Source organism: Setaria viridis, chromosome 4 (genome assembly GCF_005286985.2).
Source record: "Setaria viridis chromosome 4, Setaria_viridis_v4.0, whole genome shotgun sequence".
NCBI classification, from domain to species: Eukaryota; Viridiplantae; Streptophyta; class Magnoliopsida; order Poales; family Poaceae; genus Setaria; species Setaria viridis.
In genome coordinates this window covers 9,516,966-9,538,217 of record NC_048266.2, presented here as the reverse complement: position 1 = coordinate 9,538,217, position 21,252 = coordinate 9,516,966, and the positions used below count along the sequence as shown (strand labels likewise).

Below are 21,252 nucleotides of genomic sequence, written 5' to 3'. Positions count from 1 at the left end.
TGATTGGGCTGGGTTGGGCCAAGCTATCAACGGCGGGAGAATCTGATTTTTTTTTTTTGACCAAAGCGACAAAACTACAGTTCAGAGGTTTACTCTCTCCGCTTATATCAGGCTACCAAGTGACACAAGATGATTAGTATTTCTTTTGGAAATCAAGTTAGAGCGTAACTGCTAAACAGAAAGTTCGGAACCCGTCTTTTTCTTCTTTTTCCTCAAATGCTCAAATATGCAGGCCTTTTGTTGTTCACCTCAAATATCTTCTCTTCACCTTGTGGCGGCATCAAGCAGTGTGCCGCCAGTGGGACCAACATGGCACAACCCATTCTGCACTGGTCTCGATCTCACCAACCCCAAAAACTCAAGCATCAGTGCCATCTCACTCCATTTTCTATATTACTCCGTATCTCGATAGAAATTATAATTGGATTCTCTAATCCATGTGTCTATATATGTAACAGGTAAATTACAAATGTATCTACCGATCTACACAAGAATTACCCCCAGATAAACAAATTACTACTCTACCATACAAATCAGCTGAAGGTAAAAAGTAAAAGAGCAGAGCACATTGGTCAACGAAGACCGGGAAGCTGCCGCTCACTACAACGCCACCACGAGCCCAGCGGCCGCCGCTAGGACGGCAACCAACGCGTCCCACGGCCGGGAGCGCGCGCCGGCGGCGCCGCTGTCCATGTCCCGGCTGCTCGTGGCCGGCGTCGTCGTCGGGACGCCCTTGAAGTTGGGGTTGCCCCCGTACAGGCTCTGGATTCCCACGACGTCGTCCGATGCCAGGTCCACCTTCCTGGTGCGCGAGGTGATGGTCGGGTACATGATGGCGCCGGGCTCCGACGAGTGGCCGAGCCCGAGGAGGTGCCCGATCTCGTGCACGGCCACGGACTCGAGGTCCACGGCCACGTCCGAGGACGCCCGCGACACGTCGCCGGCGGCCACCCACGCCTCGGCGGCGTCCAGGTGGAACCGCCCGTCCGTCGGCGAGAAGGCGTGCGCCAGCGTGCCGAGCGGCCCGTCGAACGCCTCGCCGTCGCCGTGGTCCCCCGCGTGGAACCCGATGGTGATGTCGGCGTCCCGCGCCGACGCGGTCTCCGTGAAGTTGAGCGTCGTCGCCGCCGACCACCGCGCGAAGGCCCGCGCGAACACCCGGCTCAGCGTCGCCCGGTCGATGGTCGTCGCGGCGGTGTCGGTAATGGCGTACGTGAGTCTCTTCTTGGAGCGCGGCCACGACGGGGAACCCGGGAAGTAGGAGTAGAGGTTCCGGCCGTGAGCGTGGGATGAGGCGCCCATGGTGGAGGTGCCGTTGATGACGTCGGCGACGCCGCACCGCGGCGCCATCATCTGGGCCACCGTGGTCGCGTCCATCACGCCGGTGATGTTGAGGCCGAAGTTGCGCTGGTACACCTTGATGGCCTCCTCCAGGTCGGCGTCGAAGATGTCGGTGAACCCGGAAGACTCCGGGAGGTAGCCGAAGTGGGCGAGGTAGTCCTTGAGCTTGGCGACGCCCTGCTGCTCCTCGCCGAAGTGGCAGCCGGTGAGGTTCCTGAAGGCCGACCACGGGTTGGGGATCTTGGACGCGATGTCCGCGAAGGTGGATGGCAGGTCCGCCGACGAGACTGGTGCTGCGACGAGCGCCGCCACCGCCATGGCGGAGAGCAGGACGAGGAGAGGAGAGGTGGTGCTGGCCATGGTCATCGTCCGGGGAGAAAGGAATTGAAGGTACAGGTGAGAATGGATGAGGCGGCACAACTCGTAGGCGTTTTAATTTGAAGGGCTGACAGGTCCAACGACGACTACTTGGTCAGCCGGCAAGGGACGGCTTGGACGACAGAACCCGTCCTTGCTTGTTTGCGAGTTTGGTTTGGTCAAGCTGGGGAATAAGTCTCGTGTTTGTTGTGTGTTGTGTTGGTGACAGGGCCCGTGTGGTGACTTGTTCCTGAGAAGGTAGGAGTAGATGTGAAGCTTCTTAGTTCTTGCTCCTTGCTCCTCTTTGGTTAGAATAGTATAGCAGCCGGCTTTGGCAGGTTGCTACTTGGCACAGGGCTACAGGCAGGCAGAGAAGGATGTTTAAGAGAGAGCAATGATGGTACCCATGTGCTGACGCGCATGCGTTGCCGCAATTAGCGTTTGATAATGTTATTTGTAGGTGACAAATTAAGATAAATTCTTTCAAGTTGGCCCTAGTCATTGAAATATGTTAAAGGGAAACACATCCATGAATCCATGATAGCATGGAATAGAACAGCTTGGGGCCGTAGCAGTTGATGACTACGGCGCCATTGTCTAGGTCCAAGAACTAACATTAGTATACGACAGCACGTATCCTAAAGGTCTCATTTGCTAGTTTCTTATTCAAGAACTATCCAATTCCAAACCGTCCACAAGATACAAGTCATGAAAGGAACTGAGGATTCATACAATTGGTACATCAACCTATTGCACTTCGTGAAAATGTCCAGTTCTGACAGTTGCATGAACACCAATAAACTTTTCAGTCTCATTCGATTGAGCAGAGTTACTGAATCCTGTTAGAAACTACTCCCATCCGTTTTAAATATATGACGAGTAGGAGTGTAGGACAAGCTAATTAGTTGCCCAAAACAGCAGAGTGAGGATATGATTGTAAGGTAGCACGATTACTCTGTGCTTCTAACAAAGACATCTTCCAGTTGATGACCTCTGATATAGATCAGTTGTGATTTTCAGATTTTAGCAGTTGCAAAAGGTCTACACCAACAATAACACGCTTCTCACAAGGGCATCTTGGAAGGAGTACCTGGGTGTAGCCAGTGGAACATTTCAGCTTCAGTTATTATAAAATTTCCAACACTAGATGCTTTTTCATGATGGCACATGGGAAATACCTGGAAGGCGCGGGTATTTTTTTGGAGTAGCTCGTTCTTTAAAGTATATAACAGCCGTCCGATGACCATGAGGTCCCATTGATTCAGCTGAAAAGAAACTATGGCTTAGCATGTTACCAAGAATTCTATGCTTATCATAACCTGAAAGGCTGGATGCACAAGACATAGAAGCAACATAACTATATTCATGAGAATTAGAAAGGAATCAGGTTAGCAATTGTTTGCTGAAATGGCAACAGGCATTAAAATATGCAAAATAGAAATATGACTACTCATCAGTATTATCTAATCCAGAGAAACTTTACAAGGGAAAGATGCCATTTAGTCAGAAAGGGAACAAACTCGCACTTCTACATTTAGGTTAAGAGAGGGTAAAATTGCTTATATGCAGATTACAACATATTTAGTGCAATGCCTTCTATAAGCAATTAAGCATTAAGGAAGGATAGGAATATTTTACCATTACACAATTCGAGCATGGAAGCACCCAATTTCTGTACAGCACTTTTAGCATCTTTTATTTCTTCCTGTCAAGGAAATGTGAAATTAGATTATAAGAAAAGCATGCAACTAGAGCAAGTCAGCAATACATATTCATAGAAACTATGTTCTTAGGTTTGATGGAAAATACAATGGTATCAGAAGGCTAGTTAAATAAGAAATCCAAGACTTACGTGGGGATCATGACCTTTTGCAGCTATGAACAAACCACCAACACGAACCAATGGAAGGCAGTATTCCGCTGCAAAAGAGAAATCCAGATAAATTTTCCATAACAGGTCTCGTAACAGGAATTCAAATATCACATACCTAGAACTTTCAGTTCTGCAACGGCTCTTGCAGCTGCTATATCATACGCTTCTCTGTAATCAAGACTTTGGCCAACATTCTGTCCTATAAAGCCATGCAAGTAAAATGGTCATAAATAACATGGACAGAAATTCTATACACTTGGTGATGTAGACAATAGACAGCAACTTAAGCTTACAATGGCTAGTTTCATGGTAAATGTCAGAAATCAAATGTGTTAAAAGATTCTCTCTATTCACCCAGAAACACGCAGAAACGCGTCTCCTCAAGGTGTTGTCATCAATCACTACCGGAAACAGTAAATTCGCCGAGTGTAAAACGTGTGCCGAGTGCATTCTTTCGGGCACTCGGCAAACACCATCTTTGCCGAGTGTACACAATGAGGCACTCGGCGAACATAAAACACTCGGCAAAAAGGAGGTTTGCCGAGTGCCAAAAATCAGGCACTCGGCAAACAACTCCTCGACACTCGGCAAAGAAGACACACTCGGTAAATCAGTATCGCATGCGGCGCACGTGCGTCGTGCACTAACAGGGTGGGACGGCCGTTACACCTTTGCCGAGTGTTTGCCGTGTGACACTCGGCAAAGTCTGGTTCGCCGAGTGCCAGACGCATACACTCGGCACACTCAAAAGTTCGCCGAGTGCCTCAGCCGGACACTCGGCAAACGCAACACTTTGCCAAGTGCCATCCTAGGGGCACTCGGCAAACAAAAAAAAAATTCCTTCCAACAGCTTCCACACTTTTCCTACTCCCCACGTAGGACATTTGGTTATACATATTAAAATTTGGTCTATTTTCGGGTCTGTTTGGGATTTTTAATGCTTTGTTTGCATTAATAGGAATTTTTTGATTGAAGTCAAATTTTAACTACAAGTACTTGAAATAATGGATTGAAATCAGTGAAAAAATCATATTCATATTATGGAGACCAAATTGAGGTCTCAACCAGAAAATGAAAAGAAATTTTGAACATTGTTTTTAAAAAACACGACCACGAACCTGTGGTTCAATGGTTGTTAAATTGTAAAAAAACCAAACGAAATCTGAAAATCACAAGATTTGTCAAGATGTCATTATATTATGTGTGTAGGCTGTGGTAAAAAATTGAGAACGTTTCGCCCAATTTCTGACCTATGATGCTTAGAAACCGACTAATCTCCTGGAAGGATTCATAGAAGTTAGAAAGGAGCCAATAAGATTTGGTGTTCAAGTGACACTTGAATTAAGGAGTGCCTTCAAATCTTTTTGTACAGGCAACATACAACACATGTTGGTTCATGTCAAATTTTGGAAATTTTTCGGATGCATTTGATATTTTTTATTGATTAAATGCAATTATAGATTTTTATTAGATATAAATGGAATTTGAGCTATAACTGCATGAAATAATGGAATAATTTCGGTAGAAAACTAATTTAACAATTTTTTAGTGATTTTGACACAATTTTGAACAAGTATATTTGAAAAAGGCCACTAAAATACGTTATTTCATGTAACGTTTGCCGAGTGTACCCATAAAACACTCGGCAAAAATGGTATTTTGCCGAGTGTTTTCTATGTGCACTCGGCAAACTAGTTGCACGGGCCCACTTTCTTCGGCCTCGCTTGCAAAAAAAAAACCCGAATTAACTTTGCCGAGTGCCCTGGATCTGAGCACTCGGCAAACACTAGTGCTTTGCCGAGTGCCCCCGATCTGGCACTCGACAAAGCCTTTGCCGAGTGCCAGATCGCGGGCACTCGGCAAAGATTCGAAGTTATCTCCCGACTTAGCGTCTCGTCGATTCATTTCCGCGCCTCTGTTGCCCCGTCCGCCGGCCCCCGCGCCCGACGCGACTCCCGCCTCGCCGGCCGCCACCGCCTCGCCGGCGCCCACCGCCACCGCCCCGCCGGCCGCCACCGCCCCCGCCCCGCCGGCGCCCACCGCCACCGCCCTGCCGGCGCCCCTACCCGGGGCGAACCCGACCGGCCGCCCCAGCCGCCCGTCTCCCCCGGCGCCTGCGCTCCGTGCCGCCCGACCGCCGACGCCCCGGCCCCGCCTCCCCGCCACCGGCGCCGCCCGACGGTCCGCCGACGCCCCGGCCCCGGCTCCCTGCCACCGGCGCGCCCGGCGCCGGCTCCCCGCCATCTTGCCCCGCCGGTCGCCCACGCCGGGCCCCCGGCTCCCTGTGCCCGGCGGCCGCCCCCCGCGCCCCTTGCCCGGCCCCGGCGCCCCCTGTCCCTGCGTCACGGCGTCCCTCACCCGGTAGGTAGTTTTTTTTTTTTTGAATTTAGGAAATCTGACTTAGATAGTAGGTTAAAATTAGAAATAAGATATTAGAAATTTGAAATTGTAGGGCTTTAGTTGTTGAAATTAGGAAATTGTAGAGAGCTTTAGTTGTTGAAATTAGGGAATTGTAGGGCTTTCGTTGTTGAAATTAGGAAATTGTGGGACTTTAGTTGTTGAAATTAGAAAATGATGGTTGGCTTTGGAATTTAAGCTATAAGAATGTTTGTGGAAGTGAGCCATCGTGCCATTCCTTGCTCCGTACATGTGGTTGTCGGCCATCGTGCCGTTTCATTTGATGCAGGTTATGGAAACCTCCACGTGTAGGGGAGGTGCTGCCGAAATTTTTAGTTGACAGTTGTATGTTTTTTTTGCAGGAGAGGCTACGTTACCGTCCTCGAGTCGTCACTTTGTACGATAGCAAGGTGAGTCATCCTAAACATCTATTTCCGTATGATGGTCGTATATCACGTAACCTAGTTAGGCGTCTCACGTTCGAAAGAGATACGTTTGGAAATATGCAGATGTTTGCATATTTATAACCGTATCTGTTTCGAATTGTCCACGTTACTTTGGACAGCACGAGGATGTGTAGGTGGGTTTAGTTTCCATAGTCTACTCCGATCCGAGTTAGAGTTTCGGCAGCACCTCCCAATTGTTCTCCGGATACACAATCTCCATCACAGGACGTGTATTTGGAGAACAGCGGGGAGGTGCTGCCGAAATTCTATCTCGGGTCGGAGTAGACCATGGAAAGTAATCCCACCTACACATCCTCGTGTGGGATTAGGACCTATCTTTACCTAATAGACAATATAGGAACGTGTAGATGCAACTTGAGTGTTTATATTACTCGTTGGTATGCTAGAGGATGGAGGATCGTCAGTGGATGTACACGGGCCGATCTAGTCAGAATTCGTTGACCGATGAATGGATAAACAAGACCGATGCTTTCTTGGAACGGGCATTTGCAAGGATCAAAGGAGGAAGAGAAACTTGGTGTCCGTGTAGCAAATGTGGAAACATGCGTCGGCAAACCAAGTTAGGAATGGGTAAACATCTTGTTAGGCACGGATTTACGTTAGACTATACCATATGGATCTACCATGGTGAGGTCGATCGTGGGAGGGACGAGGTCATCAGACAACGTATCGAGCAATATGATGATGACGCCGGGGTGGGAGACATGTTAGATGACTATCATGAAGCTCATAGGGAGGAGGAGCCCGAGGCTACCGCAAAGGCGTATTACGACATGTTGTCTATGGCACAACAACCCCTTCACGGGCATACCAAGGTCTCTCAACTGGATGCCATTGCACGTCTAATGGCCGTGAAGTCCCAGTTTAGCTTGAGTCGAGACGCCTTCGATATTATGTTGACAGTTTTTGGGAGCCTGCTCCCGGAGGGTCACATCTTGCCAAAGTCTATGTATGTGTTGACGCCGGATTTCGTCACCAGTAGAATCGGCGCCAAGCAGAAAGAAATCGGAGAACTACAGTTGGGAATCGGTCAAATGGTGCTGTAGTGCGGGATCGGCTGACGACTTTTGTCTCACTTCAGGATGAATGCACCAGAATCCCAATCGGTAATCTTTTGCCGATGGGAAATCGGCCGATTAAGAGGATGGGCTAATTGGGCCTGTATGGGTTTGGAAAGGGATGGAAGGATAAGGTGGGGGTCAGCCCACGAAGCGTGGGATAACTAACCTAGCATGAATTGTGCTTGTAGATGTTTGTTTTCTGTTTGAATTAGAGATAGAATTCTAGTCGGTTAAGAAGTTATCTGTACGGGGCTATAAATAGCTACCTTTGTAAATCTGTAATCATCAACCAATCAATACAACAAGTTACTTTCTTCTTCGTACTTACTTTCGAGCAGGCGACTTCGCCGTTACTTTTTTCTTCTCACGAGTTCGTGCGGATTGGCAGGGCTGCATCATCTTGATCTCCGGCCGATTCTGTAAGTTCCGTTTATCGAGTAATATCTAAGCTTTAACTTCCGGCGCATCGCTGTTATTTCGTTTAGATTTATTCATCAGTTATCGATATCAACTAGATTCATAGGTTTTTACCTGTTTTCCTAGTTTTTATCACCAATTATCCCGCTAGGAATCGGTAGTATCGGCTTTCATTATTTTCTATCGTTAGATCCATCCGTTGCCGATTAGATCTTTTCCTAGTGCTGTTATCACAAGCTTTGTACCGATTACTTTAGTATTTTTCCGTCTACAAGGCTACAGGGATCGTGCTGTCTTATAGCCGATTTCATTATCACAGTAAATCGGTCGATTCGCTGATAAACTCTCTCGATCGGAAACTTAGCCGATCGTAGTTTCTGAACCTGACACGTGTTCTTCCTTGCCAATCAATAGGTCAGATTGGCTGGCACGCCGCGCGAACCGCATCAGGGCATTCACCCGAACAGGAGCTAAGCAGATTCTCCCGGGTCGTGTGTCGGTCGCTGGGATTCGGTTGACCGATTTCTAGCGCCAACACACTTTTGGCACGCCCAGTGGGACCAATACAGCTGCTAACATGTCGAAAGCTGCTGAAGTCTCCGAAGATAACGTCATCGAAGTGACGGAAGCAGATCTAAAGGACGACCAAAAGGAAGATCTGAATAAGTATTTGGAACAAGTTCGGAAAACTTGCTTAAAATCCTTCAGTCGTTCCAGGAGCGGGGAGACTGTTAAAAAGACTCCTTTCCCTACTCCCCGACAAATCACAATTTCCGAGGATTCGGATAAAATGTCCGATATGATTCAACAATCTCTTCATCATGCCTTCATCAATCAATCCCCGGTGCTTTCAAACATGGTGCACAATGCCGTTGTCAACTCCTTCGCCGGAGGTATACCTCAAGGGTACAGGGGACCAACGTATTTTCAGCCGATTCCACCAAATCAGGCTTATCCGGCTTCACAACCGATCCAATCTTCTGTTGGAGGATCCGGTGCTTCTGCGTCATCAACTCCTTTGGGATATGGTTCTACCCAACTGTCCTCTGCGCCATTCCCTCCAGTCAGCCCTTCACCCTGGGGGGCACCTTTAAACGTGGCCGGTCTGAACCAATCGGTCAGTCAAGGAAATCCTCCGTTCCAGACACACTCCCAAACGGCCACCCGGCCGATCATACCACCATACCAGCCTGTCGCTCCGGAGGTCAACAAGACGTCAGAGCTCATGCTATATGATGAAACAAGTGGTTCATACAAACAACCAACTTTTACTACACCGCCAGCTTACACTCAGATACCACCTTTTCATCAATCTCCTTTTATTCAGCCTCCGATTTATCAGCACGTGCCGATACCACAGCCAACTGTTCCCCAGCAACAACCAGATTGGTCGGCGCAAATTGCGGAGGTAATGCAAGAACAATTCGGCTTGAAGCCGAAAATGCAAACTTATACCTATAGAACACCATACCCATCTACATATGACTTGTTGCCGTTCCCCCATCGGTACAAAGTTCCTGATTTTACCAAATTTTCGGGGATGGATGACACCTCTACCGTAGAACATGTGAATAGATTCATCATCCAATGCGGAGAGGCAGCTACGCAAGATGCCCTGCGGGTACGGTTGTTCTCGTCATCCTTGTCTGGATCGGCCTTCCAATGGTTCACAACTTTGCCACCAAACTCAATTATCACATGGGCCGATCTAGAAAGACAGTTCCACAAGTACTTCTATGCTGGGGTCCATGAAATGAAGCTGTCTGATTTGACTAGCCTCCGGCAAAGAAGTGATGAGCCGATACCCTCATATATACAGAGGTTTCAGGAAATCAGAAACAAATGCTACTCCCTGGCTCTAACCGATGCGCAGTTGGCCGATATAGCTTTCCAAGGCCTGCTGCCACACATTAAAGAGAAATATGCTTCACAAGAGTTCGAGAGCCTGAGCCAGATTGTCCACCGATTGTCCGGGCAGGAAGTGCGTCCATTCGACCCGAGAAGGAATTTCCAGAAGAAAGTGGCATTCCTGGAAGTATTCGGAGGAAGATGCCGAAATCGGACTTGCAGAGTGGATTAAGGGAAAGAAGCCGATATCATGCCCATTCGGCAAAAAGGAGCCGGAAGTATTCGGTTTCGATACAACTAAAGCTGATAAAATCTTCGATCTTCTACTCCAGGAAGGGCAGATTAAACTCTCGCCTTACCATACAATACCCTCTGCCGAACAATTGAAAAAGATGAAGTATTGCAAGTGGCACAATGCCACATCACATGATACCAACGAGTGCAAAATCTTCAGGCAACAAATACAGTCGGCTATTGAGCAAGGCAGACTCAAATTTGAAGTGCCAGCAAAATCGGCCAAACCAATGAAGATCGACCAGCACCCCTTTCCTACCAACATGGTTGATACGGAAAAGAATTCTCTCCAAACAAAAGTGCTAACGTCCGAGTCGGCCAAAAAGAGTGGCGCTGTCGATCCCAGAAATCAAGTTACGTCTGAAGATATCAAAGGAAAACGATGAATGGAGGACGATGATGATGAGTCAGAGGGGCCACGCATTACTTCCCAGTTCCTGCTCCAAAAGTACCAACGCCAACATGAACGTTCGAGGTCCCGAGAGGAAGCGATGCGTCGGCACGAAGAGCACTGGAGATGCCCATTCTTCATTCATTGTTGGGAAAATAACCTCAGACTACCATCGGCCGATACTTGCCCAGAGTGCAACGGCCCCTATCGAGGCAATCGGCCGTTCACCAGGTCTCGCTCCAGAGACGGAAGGCCAGAGCCGATCAGCAGGAATTGGCGCAACCCAGATGACCAGCGCCCTCCCATGCGCGATCGGCTGGGGGGCAGAAGTGACCGATATGATCGGTCAGAGGAAAGAAGCCATAATAGGCAGGGGGGCAGGGCTGATCAACATGATCAATCAAATAGCAAAGCCAACGTTCACAGCCGGCTCGAAGATATGGCCGACGCTCGGGTAACGGACGAGAACCCGTTAGGACGCGAGCCGGAGTGGGAACGCGCCAGGAAAGAAGGAAGGCCAATAAACCCCAGGTGGTGCCCCGATGGTTTAACCAAATCACAAAAATGGAGGATCCAACGCCTCCGCCAATGGGAACAGCAAGAGGAAGAGAGCGCGATGGACAAGAAGGAAGGGAGGCCTCGGGTGTGGCGCCCCAAAAGAAACGACAAGGGAAACAATGAGTCGGCGGGTGATGAATCGGCAGTCGAGATCGGTATGGTTTTCATTTTGCCGATGGAGTTCATGACCCCTGCCGATCAATAGGACGTATCGGCGATAGAGGAACAGACAGTGCGGTTGGCTTTAGAACCAATGATGGCCACGTTCGAAAAGCCCGAAGACGACGAACGACAACATATGAAGGCGTTGTTCCTTAAAGGGCATGTTGACGGTCGTCCCCTCACTAGATTGATGGTCGACGGAGGAGCTGCTGTCAATATCATGCCGTATGCCGTACTCCGGAAGCTGGGGAAGAGCGACGACGACCTAACTAGGACGGACATGATGCTCAAGGACTTCGAAGGCAAGGTGTCAAACGCTCGCGGTGCTCTCTGCGTCGACCTCACCATCGGCAGTAAGACTCTTCCTACCACGTTTTTCGTCATTAATGGCAAAGGGTCCTATAATATGCTTCTTGGCCGAGACTGGATACACACAAACTGCTGCATCCCGTCAACTATGCATCAGTGCCTCGTACAATGGGTCGGCGATAGCATCGAGGTGGTCAAAGCCGACTTTGCGTACAGCATCGCAGCAGCCGACGCACAGCAATGGAGCTGCGAAACCATCAGATGCATATCAGGTAGGGTGTGGGAAACCAATTTCCTGAAGGTCACCGATTTTGGCCTACAGCCGATCCGAGCAGTCGGCTCCGAAGAAGCGCAATAGATGGATCAGTTCGCCCGAGAAGACGGGAAGCTGGGGCACGGATTCACGTCGGCCGATTCATTAGAGATGATAGATTTAGGTGACGGAACCAAACCAAGGCCGACTTTTATTAGTGCAGATTTAGACCCAGAGTATAAGTGTAAATTGACAAATTTATTAAGAGAATTCAAGGATTGTTTTGCTTGGGAGTATCACGAGATGCCCGGTTTAGATCGATCTATTGTTGAACATCGGCTACCCATAAAGCCAGGGTATCGGCCGTACCAACAACCCGCACGGCGATGCAATCCTAAAATTTTACCAGACATAAAAGCTGAAATAACTCGGCTAATTGAAGCAAAGTTTATTCGGCAATGTCGTTATGCCGAGTGGATTTCTAATATCGTGCCAGTGTACAAGAAAAACGGGAAGCTGCGCGTTTGCGTTGATTTCAGGAATCTTAATCAGGCCACACCGATGGATGGTTACCCCATGCCTACGGCCGATGTACTGATCGACGCCGCCACGGGACACAAAATTATTAGCTTCATGGATGGAAACGCCGGATACAATCAAATACTTATGGCCGAAGAGGACATACCCAAAACGGCTTTCAGATGTCCGGGACATCTCGGTTTATTCGAGTGGGTGGTGATGACTTTCGGCTTGAAGAATGCTGGCGCTACATATCAGAGGGCCATGAACTACATTTTTCACAAACTCATTGGCCTCCTGGTGGAGATCTACATCGATGATGTTGTGGTCAAGTCCAAAAGCCACGAGGAACACCTGGCCGATTTGCGAAGGGTGCTAGAGTGTACCAAAAAGCATGGTCTTAAGATGAATCCCAACAAATGCGCTTTCGGCGTCTCCGCCGGACAATTCTTAGGATTCATGGTGCACGAACGAGGTATAGAAGTCAATCAGAAGACCATAGCGGCCATCAACAAAGTCGTTGCTCCACAGAACAAAACTGAGCTACAGTCTCTAATTGGCAAGGTAAACTTCATCAGAAGGTTTATATCTAATCTATCTGGACGACTCCAGGCGTTCACGCCACTTCTGAAGTTGAAGCCCGACCAGGAATTCATATGGGGAGAAGAACAGCGCAAGGCGTTAGAGGATATCAAGCGATACTTGGTCTCACCGCCAGTCTTGGTCCCCCCCTCAAACTGGTAAACCGTTTAAACTGTATTTATCAGCCGATGAAAAAGCTATTGGGTCGGCTCTAGTCCAAGAGTTTGAAGGCAAAGAACGGGTAATTTATTACGTCAGTAGAAGACTCTTGGATGCCGAAACAAGATATCCTCCGGTAGAGCGTTTGTGTTTGTATCTTTACTTCTCGTGCACCAAACTCAGGCACTATCTACTGTCGACAGAATGCGTAGTCGTATGCAAAGATGATGTAGTGAAATACATGCTATCACTGCCGATATTGAAAGGACGAATCGGTAAATGGATCTTAGCTTTATCAGAATTTGACCTACGGTATGAATCGGCAAAAGCCGTCAAGGGTCAGGTCATGGCCGATTTCGTCGCCCAGCACTGTGGACCGGAGATCACCCTCGTGGAACTAGCACCTTGGCAATTATTTTTTGACGGGTCATCATGCGGGGTTGGATCAGGAATCGGCATCGTTCTCATATCGCCTCGGGGGGCAAGCTATGATTTTTCTCTGCCGATAGAAACCGCCGCCACTAACAATCAAGCGGAGTATAGAGCCGTATTGAAAGGCTTACAATTATTGAGAGAAGTCAAGGCCGATTCTGTTGAGATCTTCGGGGATTCTATGCTAATTGTGGATCAACTAACCGGAAGGGCTGAGTGCAAAGATGACATATTAAGAATCTATCATGAAGATTGCGTACAGCTTTTAAAAGGATTCAGATCAGCAGTAATCGAGCATGTTCCAAGAGATCGCAATGAGGAAGCGAACAAACTCGCCCAGCACGCATCTGGGTATCGGCCGATTCTGGGCGCCATGGCCTTAGAACTTGCAGCCGATGATTGGCGTAAAGAAATTGCCGATTACCTGAAGGATCCGTCTAAAAAGGTGGAGCGACGAGTACGCTTTCACGCCACCAAGTACGTACTGCTCGAAGATGATCTGTTCTACCGAACGATCGACGGTGTCCTTCTTAAATGCCTTGGGACAGAAGAAGCCAAGACTCTAATGGGAGAAATCCATGAAGGGGTATGCGGAGCTCACCAATCGGCACATAAGATGAAGTGGATGATCAGAAACAACGGGTACTATTGGCCTACGATCCTCGAAGACTGTTTCAAGTATTATAAGGGTTGTCAGGAGTGTCAAAAGTTTGGAAATGTCCAACATGTACCCGCGTCGGCCATGAATCCCATCATCAAACCATGGCCGTTCAGAGGGTGGGGAATAGACCTTATCGGCCAAATTTATCCACCATCGAGCAAGGGGCACAAGTTTATTCTGGTGGCTACTGATTACTTCACCAAATGGGTGTAGGCAATCCCATTAAGGACCGTGACTTCGGCTATCATGGCCGATTTCGTAAGGGACCATATCATCTACCGATTCGGTATCCCTCAAACTATAACAACCGATCAAGGAACAATGTTCACATCGGGGGAATTTGAGGAATTTACGACCGATATGGGCATCAAGTTGTTAAATTCTTCTTCGTATTACGCTCAAGCCAATGGTCAAGCAGAATCTTCCAACAAAGGAATAATCAAGTTGATCAAAAGCAAGATTGAAGAATACCCAAAGAAGTGGCACCTATGTTTGACTGAAGCCCTGTGGGTGTACAGAATGGCCTGTCATGGGGCCACTAAGTTATCTCCCTATCAGTTGGTATACGGTCATGATGCAGTACTGCCATGGGAGTCGAGGGCAGGATCAAGGCGCATTTCACTTCAGGACCAGTTGTCAGCCGATGATTACTCATCTCTGATGAAAGGAGAACTTGATGATTTGGCCGGCCAACGACTAAGGGCTCTGATAAGTGTCGAGGAGAATAAAAAGAGGGTGGCCAGGTGGTACGATAAGAAGGTCAAAGTCAAGCAGTTCTCCCCCGGAGACTTGGTATGGAAGTTGGTACTACCGATCGGGTTGAAAGATCCTAAATTCGGCAAATGGTCTCCTACCTGGGAAGGGCCGTATAAAATCGGCAGATGCGCTCCAGGGAATGCCTACATTTTGGAAACAATAGAAGGAGAAGAATTCACTAGAGCTATGAATGGAAGGTACTTAAAAAGATATTACCCAAGTATATGGGTTGGAGCCTAAGAAATCAACCGTAACACAATCATACACAGCCGATACAAGTCGGTTTAAGAAGCACATAAAATCGACTGGAGTGGCCGATTACATTCATTCGGTACGGGCGACAGATTACATGGCCGACAAAACATTAGTCGCCCTTAGAACAAAAAAATTACAAAAAACAAACTAATTGTTCTTCTTCTGAGATGACTTCCCATTCCGCTCCAAAGCACGAAGGCGCGAGGCCTCTGCCGCCGCCAGGATGACGGGCCGAGGAAGCAGACGGACCCTATCGGTGGAAGACCGCTGGCCGCCGTTCCTCTCCAGGTAGCCCAGGATCGCGCGGGCTGTCGAAGTGACGTCATCTACAGGAACGTCACAACGACGACCCCTCATGACTGGAGATCGGCGACGGCTTTCATTCACCACGGCATCCAAGACTGCACGAGCCTCTGCAGTAATGTGGTCTTGGAGCTCCTCTTGGTGGGCCAGAATCAGAGCCTTGTCCTCCGGGGTCAACGGGTCCTCGGAGTGGATGCACTCGATGGCGCGCACGAGCTCCGGACCAAGGCGTTGGGGCTGAAACAAAGAAGGAATAAGGTGAAGTATTCGTTTCCTAAGATCTAAGAGGGGAGGTCGGGACTTCACCTGGTTGACAGAAGAGGATGACGATGAGGCCATGACGAAATAGTCGCACTGATGAGAAGAAGAGGAAAAGCGAAATGGGAGCCGAGTCGATGCTATCGGGAGTAGGCGCCGAGGTCGATATTTATGGGGAAAATACGTGGAAATCTGATGAGGCCACGTCCCATCGGTAATAAGGAAGGCAGTAAATAGAGGGCGTCGCGAAGGGTCGGTCAAAGAAGGTAGTAAATGTTTGTACAAAACGGTCAGTGTTTTACAGATCACCCAAAAGGGTATCGATAGCCGTGATGGCCCGACGCCGGATCTGATCGGCAGAATCAAGAACCCGTTGGTCTTCTTCTGCCGATCCAGGGACCTCCGATGCGTTGCGGTGGAGTCTCAGAGCCTCTTGAGCAAAACGCTGCCTCTCCCGTGTCAAATCGGCAATAGCAGAGGGTAACTCTTGAAGTTTGTTCTCTTCGGCGCTGATTGCCTTGGTCACTTGCTCCATCTCTTTGGCAAGTTCCGCCCTCCGACGTTTGAGGCGATCTATTTCACTAATGATCGCCGGGCGTGAACCTTCTAGGACATGGATACGCCGATTCGCTTCTTGAGCCTGACGCTTAAAAGCGTTTTCATCTTCACGGGTCTTGGCCAGTTTCGCGCGATCGGCCATATGACGAAGGGCCCTAAAAACTGGGATCCTCATGGACTCGATAAAGGCCGCCGGTGCCAAGGCCTCTTCCGCTTCCTCTGGTACTCGTCCGCTGACGTCACTAAAGAGCTGCCGAATCGGCGAAGCATCTTCTACCAATCGGCCGATGTCCCCTTGCAGGAGGGATCGGATGTTGGTAAGTTTAGCTCGGACGTCGTCAGGAACGGAGCTTAGAGCAACTTGGCGGGATGCGATTTCCTCATCATCAGAAAGAGCAACCGCGAAGGAGAAGAGGCTGTTGTTGGGGGAATCTTGTTCCTAAGAAAATAAGGAAAAGGGGTGAATCGGCGGGGGATCAGAGCAAATCGGCTGGTTGAAAGCTGGTTTAGGAATTTACCATTTTAAAACGAATTTCTTCATGCTGCGCTTGTAAAGCCGTCATGTCTTGCTCAGTGGCCTGCGCCATAGGTTCATCTGATGAAGAGGACTCCACGATAATCGGCGCGGTGCTCGGACCAGCTCCCTGGGAAGAAATCGGTTGTAGGGAAGCGCTCGGTGTGCCGATGGCCTGCGTCAAAAATCGGTTAGATACATTACGCAAATACTCGAAGGAAATCCGTAAGATAAGTACCGTACCTCAATGGATGAGGGCAGAGGTGCATTGGTGTCCGGTCGAGTCGTCGCCGATTGCGGTATTTCCGCAGAGGTGCTCTAAGAAGTACAAAGTTAAGAAGAGCTAATATCAAAACGACAATCGGGGATAGTAAAGCTCGGACTTACTTGTATAGCTTCCAATAATAATGATGCGGCAGCCACTCCGGCTTGTGTGATGGCTTGAGTATTGGCACTTTGTGCGGCCTGGGAAGGTGGTGCAGTCAAAGCTTCTGCCGATACGAGCACAGGAGGATCCGCCGATTCCGTACGAGCCCGGACTCGGCGACTGGTTTTCTTGACGACCTTCTTATGAACCTTTTTCGATCGGCCAGCGATCATGTCAACTGACGGAGCGTCGTAGCCGATGAGAGGATAGGTGGTGTATGGATAGCTCTCTATTAGCCGACCGCTGCGGCTGTGCGTTGGAGGGGCCCGATTCTCGGCCTAAAGAAACAGTGAAATTATTAGTGCTCAATCATGTTGGGAAGAATAAAAATCGGTAATCAGAAATACCTCGGCGTTTGGATCAATGTTGGCCGGATCTAGAAGGTTGCAGTATGCCGATGCTGAGTTGCAGAATAGAAATTGCTTCCATTCGGCCCACCAAAGTTTGAACGGATGGACGGCAAATGGAAATAATAGCCAATCATTCAAATTAATCGTACTAGAGTCCGGAATTCGGTCTCGCAGCCGACAGTAATCCAGGCCAGTTGTGAGCACATCTCTGAATTTGATTCGGCCAGCAAAATACACTTGTATCGGCAATTGACCCATGCCGAATTGTCGTGCGGCAGTAGACGGGTTGTAGAATTTGTATGTAGGGGCATCTTTCCCTGAAAAGAAGTTGGCCGGTAGGAGCCCTGGTTTGATCAATTCTTCATAAAGATCTTCATCAAACCGGCCAGAAGTTGAATCGAAGCAGGAGGGGAGCTCAAAGACTGGAATGTCTCGCTGGTATGGAAACCAGATAGTCGCGTCCTCATTAAATCCATTATAAAAGCACCGAAAGTACTCGGCTACCTTTGTAGCAGAATACGCACAACCTGGAAAAGCTGACGCTGCTTCACCAAAAGACATGCATCGGCGACGCTCGGTAGGGTCCTCCGCCGATTCGATATTGGGAAACATCATATGGTCCACTGGTTGCCGGGTGATTTTGTTCATGTAAAGGTTCAACCATAGATTGACAAACCACCAAGGCCCACCTGGGTTGCCGATTGGTTCTCCCTTGAAAAGTTTTGTGCCGATTTCATGGAGCATATGGTACACAGCACCCAGAAGATGTTTCCCGAGAGGAATATGGCTTCCTCTGGATAGTGCTTCAGCTAAGGATTGGGTGTTGGTTGTTGGGCCGGCGGCTCTTCCACAGAAGAGGTGTTTTTCTAGCCACATCATCAGGAAAGCTGTGTGTTCCCTGTTCTCAACAGTACCGGTCTTCTTGTTACTACTGATAAAGCCCTTCCAGCCGTCGATTCCCCTTGTGTCCAGCCGATGCGACGTTGTGGTCAAAAGGTGGAAGGGTGTGTCAGGGGAAGATATGTCCAGGCCGGTCAAGAGGACCACATCGGCCAAGGTGGGGGTCATAGGACCGTGTCCAAATAAGAACGCATTAAGTGCGTCAGACCAAAAATAGGAAGCCGCCATCACTAACAGCTCATTTTTCTCCATTTGAGATAGGGAGAGGTTGATGCATTGGCCGATTTTGAGCTCTTCCCACAAGACACTCTTGGACGCGGCCACCCGTTGGTACCATTCCCTCCAACCTAGGGTTTCATTCGGCCAAGATCTGAAAGTGCTCACCCATTGATCTAAGTTCATATCGGATCGTTTGAAGGGCACCCGGTCAGTTTCCAAATTTATAAGATCTGCCGGATCTGGGTCTCCCATGGGACCAAGGTAAACAAGGCCAGGACTGCCCGTGAGATGAATAGTAATTCTATGCCTAACCGCCTAAAAAAGGAAAAAGGGCATAGGAATGTAAGGAGTAGATCTAAGATAAATACGTTGCCGATAGGGGAAGGATTCGGTATTTACCTCCGGGATAAAGTTCTGAGTAATCGGTGTGGTCGCCGATGCGGATGTGGATGACGGGGCCGTGATGGGGACCGCCATTGGGATTTCTGATGAAGCTCTTTCATCTGCAGATGAAGTGACGGCCGTCGCTACCACCACCGGAGGCACTATCTCTGGAGCATCGCGTGCGGGGGAGCTGCCGGAAGGAGTCGCCATCGAAGGGAAGGGGGAAGAAGTAATAGGAACTGGAACTAGAAGACTTCGATGGCAAGGGAGAGTGTGGAAAGAAGAAGGATGCGCGCGCGTTGGGAAAAGAGACGTGAGCTTGAAGATGAGCTGCGGTGAAACGCTATTTATAGGATGCCTGAAGAAAGGGTAAAGATGGAATTTTCACCGCGCCGGCGCTTCGAGTTTTTCGGGGTAGTGGCTGTCGTGGGCGCCCGTTTCAAAATTGCAATGATCAGCCGGGAGACCGCGAAACGGAAGGATATTTTCACTGCGGCCGTTTTGGAGGAGAGGTTATAAAAGAATTTCAAAGTAAAAGACTGTGTTTTACTCCGAAACTGGGGGGCATGTGTTGACGCCGGATTTCGTCACCAGTAGAATCGGCGCCAAGCAGAAAGAAATCGGAGAACTACAGTTGGGAATCGGTCAAATGGTGCTGTAGTGCGGGATCGGCTGACGACTTTTGTCTCACTTCAGGATGAATGCACCAGAATCCCAATCGGTAATCTTTTGCCGATGGGAAATCGGCCGATTAAGAGGATGGGCTAATTGGGCCTGTATGGGTTTGGAAAGGGATGGAAGGATAAGGTGGGGGTCAGCCCACGAAGCGTGGGATAACTAACCTAGCATGAATTGTGCTTGTAGATGTTTGTTTTCTGTTTGAATTAGAGATAGAATTCTAGTCGGTTAAGAAGTTATCTGTACGGGGCTATAAATAGCTACCTTTGTAAATCTGTAATCATCAACCAATCAATACAACAAGTTACTTTCTTCTTCGTACTTACTTTCGAGCAGGCGACTTCGCCGTTACTTTTTTCTTCTCACGAGTTCGTGCGGATTGGCAGGGCTGCATCATCTTGATCTCCGGCCGATTCTGTAAGTTCCGTTTATCGAGTAATATCTAAGCTTTAACTTCCGGCGCATCGCTGTTGTTTCGTTTAGATTTATTCATCAGTTATCGATATCAACTAGATTCATAGGTTTTTACCTGTTTTCCTAGTTTTTATCACCAATTATCCCGCTAGGAATCGGTAGTATCGGCTTTCATTATTTTCTATCGTTAGATCCATCCGTTGCCGATTAGATCTTTTCCTAGTGCTGTTATCACAAGCTTTGTACCGATTACTTTAGTATTTTTCCGTCTACAAGGCTACAGGGATCGTGCTGTCTTATAGCCGATTTCATTATCATAGTAAATCGGCCGATTCGCTGATAAACTCTCTCGATCGGAAACTTAGCCGATCGTAGTTTCTGAACCTGACACGTGTTCTTCCTTGCCAATCAACAGGTCAGATTGGCTGGCACGCCGCGCGAACCGCATCAGGGCATTCACCCGAACAGGAGCTAAGCAGATTCTCCCGGGTCGTGTGTCGGTCGCTGGGATTCGGTTGACCGATTTCTAGCGCCAACAGTATGAGGCACAAAAACTTCTTCGTGCACTTAAGATGCCATACGAGCAGATACATGCTTGCCCGAAGGGATGCATCTTATTTAGGAAAGAATATGCGGAAGCCAAGTACTGTGTGAAGTGCGAATCATCTAGATTCCTGGAGGTAGACTCTGGTGACGGTCAGAAGAAGCAGCTTGCAATCCCTGTGAAGATTCTACGGTACCTTCCCTTCATACCGAGGATCCAACGGCTGTACATGTGTGAAGAATCCGCGAAACAAATGACATGGCATAAAAACGGACGTCGATACAATGCTGACAAGCTGGTACATCCATCCGATGGTGAAGCCTGGACAAAGTTTGATGCCATTTATGATGAGAAAGCTCGAGAGGCTCGTAATGTACGTGTTGCGCTCGCAACAGATGGGTTCAATCCATATGGAATGGCGGCTACCCCGTACACATGTTGGCCTATGTTTGTTATCCCCCTGAATCTCCCCCCTGGTGTCATCTTTCAGCGACAAAACATATTTTTATCGTTGATAATTCCAGAACACCCAGGGAATAATATGAGTGTGTACATGGAGCCTCTGATAGATGATTTGGTCCGTGCATGGGAGGAAGGGGTATGGACATACG

At 48.7% G+C, this 21,252-nt stretch overlaps 1 protein-coding gene and 1 long non-coding RNA gene across 2 annotated transcripts; both read right to left on the bottom strand.

Moving 5' to 3' along the window:
- Nucleotides 1–405: 405 nt before the first annotated feature.
- Nucleotides 406–1,888, bottom strand: LOC117851485 (metalloendoproteinase 2-MMP). Its single transcript, XM_034733311.2, has one exon. It carries the CDS (start codon nt 1,705–1,707, stop codon nt 601–603), a length of 1,107 nt encoding a protein of 368 aa, XP_034589202.1. The 5' UTR covers nt 1,708–1,888; the 3' UTR covers nt 406–600.
- A 1,083-nt stretch (nt 1,889–2,971) lies between these two features.
- On the bottom strand, nt 2,972–3,941 carry LOC117851486 (uncharacterized). The gene is made up of 3 exons (XR_004639552.2): nt 3,687–3,941; nt 3,551–3,618; nt 2,972–3,403 (listed from the first exon to the last, which is right to left on the bottom strand). It is a non-coding gene; the product is annotated as an uncharacterized lncRNA (long non-coding RNA).
- Nucleotides 3,942–21,252: the final 17,311 nt, after the last annotated feature.